Here is an 8350-nt window from a genome sequence, read left to right on the forward strand (position 1 = left end):
TTAAAAAAAAAAAAAAAAAAAAAAATGTAAGTGCCTTTATACTGTGCTTTTGTTTAATTTCGAAACCCCCTTTTGTTCACAAAGCCATATAATAAAGTCGGTAAACCAAAAAGCTGAGAGAAAGATAGAGAGAGAACCAAAAAAGAGGCCTTAATTTCATTTCATTACCCTCAAAATCGCTTCCCTTCCGCCTTATCGCCTTCCGGATCTGCCACCCATTTCTCCGACACCCTCCCCCTTCTTCTGGGCTTCCCCAGAAACCACCACCACCACCACCGCCGCCGCCCCCCCTCCATTTACTCCTCCGTTCTCTCTTTCCATTTTGGGGATACTCATTTATGGCCGGAATCCCCTCTGAGGGGTTGGGAGATGACTTCTTCGAGCAGATTCTCGCAGTGCAGCCAGGTTACGCCGCCGGAGCAACCGGCGATGTCGTCTCTATTCCGATGGCCTTGCAACTTGGGTCTGGCGGAAGCGGCGGCGGCGACGGGTTGAGAGGGATAGCTGGGCTGCAAGGAGGCGGTGGAGGAGGAGGGATGGGTATGCCGTTGGGGCTGAATTTAGAACAAGGGTTTTTGAGACAAGAGAGGTTTAGAGATGAACTTAATAACAATAATAATAACAATAATACCACTAATAATGCTTCATCTTCTTCCACTGCTTCTTCTGGAATCACTGTAAATCTCTCTTTCCCTCTCTTAATTTCTTCATTTGTTCTTCATGTTCTTCAGTGGGGAGGGAGGGGATTTTGGGTGTTTTTGTCTGCTCTGTTTGGATCATCTGAATGATTTCAACCCAGATTAGAACACGTTCAATTTTCCCATTTTGGGTAACTTTGATCTTCTTTTTACTCATTTTTGTTTGTTTTTTGCGTTTATTATTAATTTTTTCTTGTCAAATCTCTGATTTTAGAATAAACTTTTGTTTTTTTTTTTTTAAAAAAAATTGATTAAATTGAAAATTGTTTGTTCTTCTTCTCCAGAGTTAGGAGCAGTCTACTTCAGCTACAGAAATTTTATTCCCATTCTCATAATTTTTTTTTTTTTTTTTAATTATTATGATTCTTAAGGGTGTCTTCGTCATTTCCTTCTTGTTTTCAGGAGAGAGATTCTTCGGTTCAGCACATGAACGCCTTGTTTCCTTCCTTTGGACATTTGCAGCAGACTCAACAACTCCGGCCACCTCCGCCGCCGTTACATCTTCACCAGGTGAATTTACATTTTTCTCCCTATATCCCTCCTTTTTTTTTTCTTTTCTTTTTCTAAAAATAATAATGTTATTTATTCTAATATCCATTTGGGTTTATCATAATTATTAATTAAAAGCATTCATAAATTAATCCTCGTTATAACCTATGCTTTTTTAGCACATTTAATCATAGTGACATTAAATCAAAATAAATAAATAAAGCACACAAGACAATTTTGTTAATAAAAGGGTTTTTTTAATTAATTTTTTTAATTTTTTAAAAAAATATCACATGTGATGCTCGATACTAAATTTCAAACCAAGTACAAAAAAACGCGTTTTCTGAATTAATTTTTTTTTTTTTAATTTCCTTTTATTATTATTATTATTATTCTTGAACCCAAACAGTTCTTGTGTTATCTTCGTTTCCAAACAGACCTTAATCTTCAATTTTTACTTTGGGGAGTGTGTATTACACGTGTCTGATTCTGATTGGTGTTTGTCTTTTATCAATTATTGATTGACGGTAAAAGACAAACAAACCATCTCTCCCACGTGTGTAAATTGTTCGTACGTGTAAGTAATCTTTGCCGTTGGATTCTGGAAGCCTAAGCATGATCATTCGCTTACGTCATTACTTAAGGAGCGTCTGAAACACGCTCCTTTTATTTTTTCCAAAGATGTCAGAGTCCATCCACGTGGTTGTGTTTTATTGGCGGAAACCAAGAACCATGTTTTATTCTTTTAAATTAATTTTTTATATGCTAGTGCTTTTTTCTTTTAATTTTTTTTTCGTTCTTTTTAACTTATGTTAATTTTTAATTAAAATAATATAAATAAAATGTCTGTTACCCACAAAAAATTTATTCTTTGTTCTAAAAATATGAATGTGGTCAGTAGGACAATAATGTAATTTCCTTCATTTTTATTTATTCATAATATTTTAATTTGTGCTCCATTATTATGTGTTGGTTTTTGGAACCTTGTAGCCATCTTTAGCCAGATGCCAATTTATATATAAATAAATGAATTAAAATTTTATCTTTTTATTGCTTACAAAGAGAAAATGACAATTGAGAAATTCCCATTTTAATGGCTAATTTATTCATTATATTCTTTCTTCCATGGAAATAAGACTAAAGGAAAGCATACAAATAGTTTGACATATGATGATGTATCTTCTTTGGATTCATGTGCAGCCCTTTCACAATCAGACAAATCCCGGGATGGTTGCTGCTGTACCGCAACCTTCTCAAATCCGCCCGAGAGTTCGAGCACGACGTGGACAAGCGACTGATCCTCATAGTATTGCCGAAAGGGTAATCTCTTCTTTCGATTTTAAGAATGTTGATAGGAATGTATGGAAGTCCTCTTGTTTACTACTAGTTGACTAGGAAATGTCTTTGTTGTGTTCCGCAATAGAAATGAGAAATGGGAAACGAGAAACAATACATGTTGATAGAGCGGTTTTTTTGTCTTAGTATGTCGCTCGTTTATTGTGAGATCTCATGTTGGTTGGAGGGGAGAATGAAATATTCCTTATAAGGGTGTGGAAATCTTTCCCTAGTAGACGCGTTTTAAAACCGTGAGGGTGATGACGATACGTAACGGGCCAAACTAGACAATATATGTTAGCGGTGGGTTTGTTCTGTTACAAATAGTATCAGAGCCAGATACTAGGCGGTGTGTCAACGAGGATGTTGGGCCCTCAAGAGGGGTGGATTGTGAGATCCCACATCAGTTGAAGAAGGGAACGAAGCATTCCTTATAAGGGTGTGGAAACCTCTCTCTAGCATACGCATTTTAAAACCGTGAGGCTGACGGTGATACGTAACAAGCCAAAGTAGACAATATCTGTTAGCAGTGGACTTGGGTTGTTACAAATGGTATCAGAGCCAAACACTGGGGGTGTGTCAGCGAGGATGCTGGGCCCTCAAGGGGGTGGATTGTGAAATCCCACATCGATTGGAGAGGGGAACGAAGCATTCCTTATAAGGGTTTGGAAACCTCTCCCTAGTAGACGCGTTTTAAAATCGTGAGGCTGACGGTGATACGTAACAGGCCAAAGTGGACAATATCTGTTAGCGGTGGGCTTAGGCTGTTACAAATTTTATCAGAGCCAGACACCGGGCGGTGTACCAGCGAAGACACTAGGTCCCAAGGGGGGTGGATTGTGAGATCCCACGTCGATTATAGAGGGGAATGAAGCATTTCTTATAAGGGTGTGGAAACCTCTCCCTAGTAGACGCGTTTTAAAACTGTGAGACTGATGACAATACGTAATGGACAAGCGGACAATATCCGTTAGCGGTGAGAGAGAGTCCATAAGCACTTGTGCTTATTTAGGAGTTCATATAAGGAAACCCCATCATTTTAAGAGCTTTGGGAAGCCCTTAGAAAGGTTATAGATGCTAGATAGCCAAAAGAAGTGACATTCTTGACCACTTTAGAGATCACAAGGGAGGGGGTCAACCAAAAGGGTGCCCCAATGTGCCCTCCAATTTGATAACATGGCAATCTTACTCGGTCACCATCCTTGCACCTAAATAGAGCTTTATCCGATTGAAACCAACCGATCGAGCTGAGGTCGGTGTCCTTTAAATCAAGAGGTTTAAGGACATCGAACCAGTCATTAGGGAATAACTAGCATCAGTGAAGGAAGGAGCGGGATAGATTATCAACATATAAAGTTAGAACGTAAAATTTTTACGTGTCCCAATAAATATTTCGTGCTTTGCCCTCCTAGAGAAGACAAGGGACGAGAGGGGAGTAGCGGAGACGCCTTTGTAAAGAATTTTCGAAGAAAGTTTCCTAAACGAACTCTAAATGGCTTTCTTTTTTTTCACTTTTTGTGTTATCTATATCTCAATAAATCTTAGCTCGGTTCGACTGTCATGACTGCAGTTGCGTCGAGAAAGAATCGCAGAAAGAATGAAGGCCTTGCAGGAGTTGGTTCCTAGCTGCAATAAGGTTTGGTTCCACTCAAAAACCTGAATTTTCTTAACGACTCCGATTTCTCGAACACAAATTCAGTCTCAGACATTAACCAATTCGTTTCGTTTTGCAGACTGATAGGGCGGCAATGCTCGATGAAATTGTGGATTATGTAAAGTTTCTTAGGCTTCAAGTTAAGGTACTCATTTTCAAACTATTTTTCAGAACAATGAAAGTTCATGACCTCGTCATTTACGAGTCTACCAAGCATGACCCCGATTTTTATCTTGGTTGATTTGTTTCCTAGATGCCTCGTATCTGATTTTATTCGATATACTTTTCATAGGTTTTAAGCATGAGCAGACTAGGTGGGGCGGGTGCAGTGGCTCAACTTGTGGCCGATGTGCCCCTATCATCAGTCGAGGTACGAAAATTTGAGCTTCGACATTCTTTATAGAAATGACCCTCTTCTCCCGGGCTTAAAGATTAGCCCGAGATCGATTAAGGAACTATAGAAATGACCCTTTATTGTCTTATCGTGTTAAACGACTATTAACTCAAAAGCTTAAACTGATAGGTTATATGGCTCTCTAATCTTTTAGGGATTAGTCCCAAACCGAAAAACGTTGCTACTAAAATGATATTACAGGAGTTCAAACACGAAACCTCGTATTTTGTCATCATGTCAAACTAGTAGTAAATTCAAAAGTTTAAGTCGACATGTCAGTATATTTTCGACATTTCTCGTCGTTTTGCTTACGATTCTTGACCGGGATTTTGCATATTTATAGGGAGAAGGCATTGAGAGCGGTGCGAATCAACAAGCATGGGAGAAATGGTCAAGTGATGGCACAGAGCAACAAGTAGCAAAACTAATGGAAGAAGATGTGGGAGCTGCCATGCAATTCCTACAATCTAAAGCTCTATGCATCATGCCCATCTCATTAGCCTCAGCCATTTTCAGGACACACCAAGCCGATCCGCCGATCATGGTTAAGCCAGAAATGAACACTCCTTAGACCGACCGACCTTACGTGCCCATCTCGGACTCCAACCGTGCTAAGTTGGTTAAATCCATCCCGTTTATCGTTTCGTGATTATGGATATCATCAACATAATATATAATCTAGTGTTTTTTTGTAACTCATTGAAGTGAAGTGGTGGAAAATGACCAAAATATTTTGTGATGGAAATCTACAACTTTTGTTTCTTGTTTCTTTTTTTTTTGTTTTGTTTAGTTGAGAATGAATAAAAAGTAGATAATGGTATGTGTTGGACGAAGAAAGTCCCACCTCGGCTAATTTAGGGAATGTTCATGAGCTTATAATCAACAATACTCTCTCAATTGTTTTTGAGGCCTCTTGGGGAAGCTCAAAGGAAAGCGATGAGAGCTTATGCTCAAAGTAGAAAATATCGTACTATTATGGAGAGTCGTGTTCATCTCGGTATTGTGAAGAGTCGTGTTCATCTCGGTAGTATGAAAGTGATTTGATGAGCGAATTAGGTCAAAAATGGGCTCAATTATTAATACATGGAAAGGTGGAAGTAGTGGAAGATGATAATACCAAAAAGATGGTCTTGCTTTTCATCAATAGTGATTTGAAAATCAAAGAAAGGTGGGTTACTTTTTGTGTGGCCACAATCCTATCCTTTCATTGCTTAAGTTTTCGAATTCGATATTTTAATTGCTCGGTTTCTTCTATTTTTTTGGGTTGTCGGGTCCAATTTGGGTCCAATTTTACTATAACAGTAGCTCTCTGTAACGACCCAGATCCACATAGATTTGTCTTTTTTGGGCTTTTCCTTTCGGGCTTCCCCTCCAGATATTGTTCTCTAACAGTAGCTCTCTGTAACGACCCAGATCCACGTACCCTTATAAATGGTTGCTAGGGGAAAGTTTCTTTTTCCTTTTGGGCTTCCCCCTCCAGATATTTCTTATCCCAACCAATGTGGCACATCACAATTCACCCCCATTTGGGGGCCAGTGTCCTTATTGGCACACCGCCTCATGTCTAACCCCCTTCGGGGAACAACTAGAAGGCTAGCACATCGTTCGGTGTCCGGCTCTGATACCATTTGTAACGATCCAGATCCACCACTAGCAGATATTGTCCTCTCTGGGCTTTTCCTTTCGAGCTTCCCCTCAAGACTTTAAAACGCGTCTGCTAGGGAAAGGTTTTCACACCCTTATAAATGGTGTTTTGTTCTCNTTCGGGCTTCCCCTCCAGATATTGTTCTCTAACAGTAGCTCTCTGTAACGACCCAGATCCACGTAGATTTGTCTTTTTTGGGCTTTCCCTTTCGGGCTTCCCCTCCAGATATTGTCTTCTTTGGGCTTCTGCTGCTAGGGGAAAGTTTCTATACCCTTATAAATGGTTGCTAGGGGAAAGTTTCTTTTTCCTTTTGGGCTTCCCCCTCCAGATATTTCTTATCCCAACCAATGTGGCACATCACAATTCACCCCCATTTGGGGGCCAGTGTCCTTATTGGCACACCGCCTCATGTCTAACCCCCTTCGGGGAACAACTAGAAGGCTAGCACATCGTTCGGTGTCCGGCTCTGATACCATTTGTAACGATCCAGATCCACCACTAGCAGATATTGTCCTCTCTGGGCTTTTCCTTTCGAGCTTCCCCTCAAGACTTTAAAACGCGTCTGCTAGGGAAAGGTTTTCACACCCTTATAAATGGTGTTTTGTTCTCCTCTCCAACCAATGTGGGACATCACAATAACAATGTTAAGTTGGGGTTTGTGGATCGACTTTTACTTGTCACGAGCTGGATGTACGGAGTTCAATTTGGAAGTATTATCTCTTAATACGAGATTCTCTCGTGCATATTTTTTGTGTTCGGCCTTTGATTAACTCTAATGGAGCTAATACTATCGTTTGTTTTCTAAGTAAAAAAATGAAGGAATAGATTAATAATTGTTGCTACTTGTTTATATTCGGTGTATGAAAATTTAAAGTCATTAGTGTAATCTTGAAGAACATGTGGTTGACATCGCGGAATATTCAAGTAATAATATAAAGAATCTATAATATATGGATAATATTAGGTGTCTTATTGTGACAATATTATTGATACGTTGATTTGATTTAAATTGTTTATGTAAAGACATGTATGTATATCATATACGATAAGTTTGTATAACATTAGACCACAAAATTTTTTAATCTCTCTTTATTCGTTAAATAAGAAGATTACTATTTCACAAGATGATCATATGTGACTCGATCTTAATTTTGAGTATAGTACTTCAAGATTGGTTCCAATAGGGTAGTGCTTCGAGATTAGAACTAGATTAGAACTCAATGAGATTAGAGCGGGTAAGTATTGCATGTGAAAATAGATGGACGGGTTCTCTAATAAGCTCCTGGTCGTAAACCAGCCCATAAGATGGCCGAGGGACCACATGGGTACCTAGTAGTTTAGCAGACATGAGGGTCACTCGTTCCTAAAACTTTGACATGATATTATGGACCACGAACTAATTCTTGCAAATGAAAATTCGGTACTGATCGACTATGTTTTTTGATAATGTTCTCCACCAAGCTATCAATTTTAGAAACCGAACGTGGCTCACAGATCATGGCACATGGGCTTATAATACATGCAATAGTAAAGAATGATTTCAAGTGTACCCTAGGACCTTGATGGGTCGATGGGCTCAAAAGAGTCGAGTGATGACGTATCATGATTAGAGAAGGCCCCTTTTGAGCTAGCCATGAAATACCCATGGAAAACTAGCCTAAGTAAGCGCATAAAATTTCAAAAAAGATTAGAACTTCTGAGATGCCTGCATAGACTAGATGTACTCTAACGAGCAATGTGATGAATTATCATTAGCAAACTTAATTAGCCATTTGTAAATGTAACCCCGACACATTTCTTGAGATTCATATTAATATTAACCCATGCAAACTCAAGTTAGACAGAACTATCTACAGATAGAGTTCCCTAATAGCTGATTTTTATTATATAATTCATTAATTATTAATTAGTAGACGAAGAATTAACATTTATTTTTAATCCTAGTCATAATTTTACCATTATTCAATTTTAAAACCCTTTAATTAAAAAATAATAAACTAAATTCTAACCATATTAGAAATCAATAAAGGTAAAAAAATAGTTGCATAATATTTATGAACAATAAAAAAAAATTGATATATATTTTAAAGAAGTGAGTTTAGGAGGTAAGTTTTTTCATTAAAAAAAAAAGAAAA

At 38.4% G+C, this 8350-nt stretch overlaps 1 protein-coding gene across 1 annotated transcript; it reads left to right on the forward strand.

Moving 5' to 3' along the window:
- Positions 1 to 100: 100 nt before the first annotated feature.
- Positions 101 to 5322, forward strand: LOC111439044 (transcription factor UNE12-like). Its single transcript, XM_023076788.1, has 7 exons — positions 101 to 677; positions 1101 to 1208; positions 2388 to 2507; positions 4093 to 4158; positions 4256 to 4321; positions 4469 to 4546; positions 4914 to 5322. The coding sequence occupies exons 1-7, from the start codon at positions 339 to 341 to the stop codon at positions 5139 to 5141; spliced, it is 1005 nt and encodes a 334-aa protein (XP_022932556.1). The 5' UTR covers positions 101 to 338; the 3' UTR covers positions 5142 to 5322.
- Positions 5323 to 8350: the final 3028 nt, after the last annotated feature.

The sequence above is a fragment of the Cucurbita moschata genome, unplaced genomic scaffold (assembly GCF_002738365.1).
Source record: "Cucurbita moschata cultivar Rifu unplaced genomic scaffold, Cmos_1.0 Cmo_Scf00003, whole genome shotgun sequence".
NCBI lineage: Eukaryota > Viridiplantae > Streptophyta > Magnoliopsida > Cucurbitales > Cucurbitaceae > Cucurbita > Cucurbita moschata.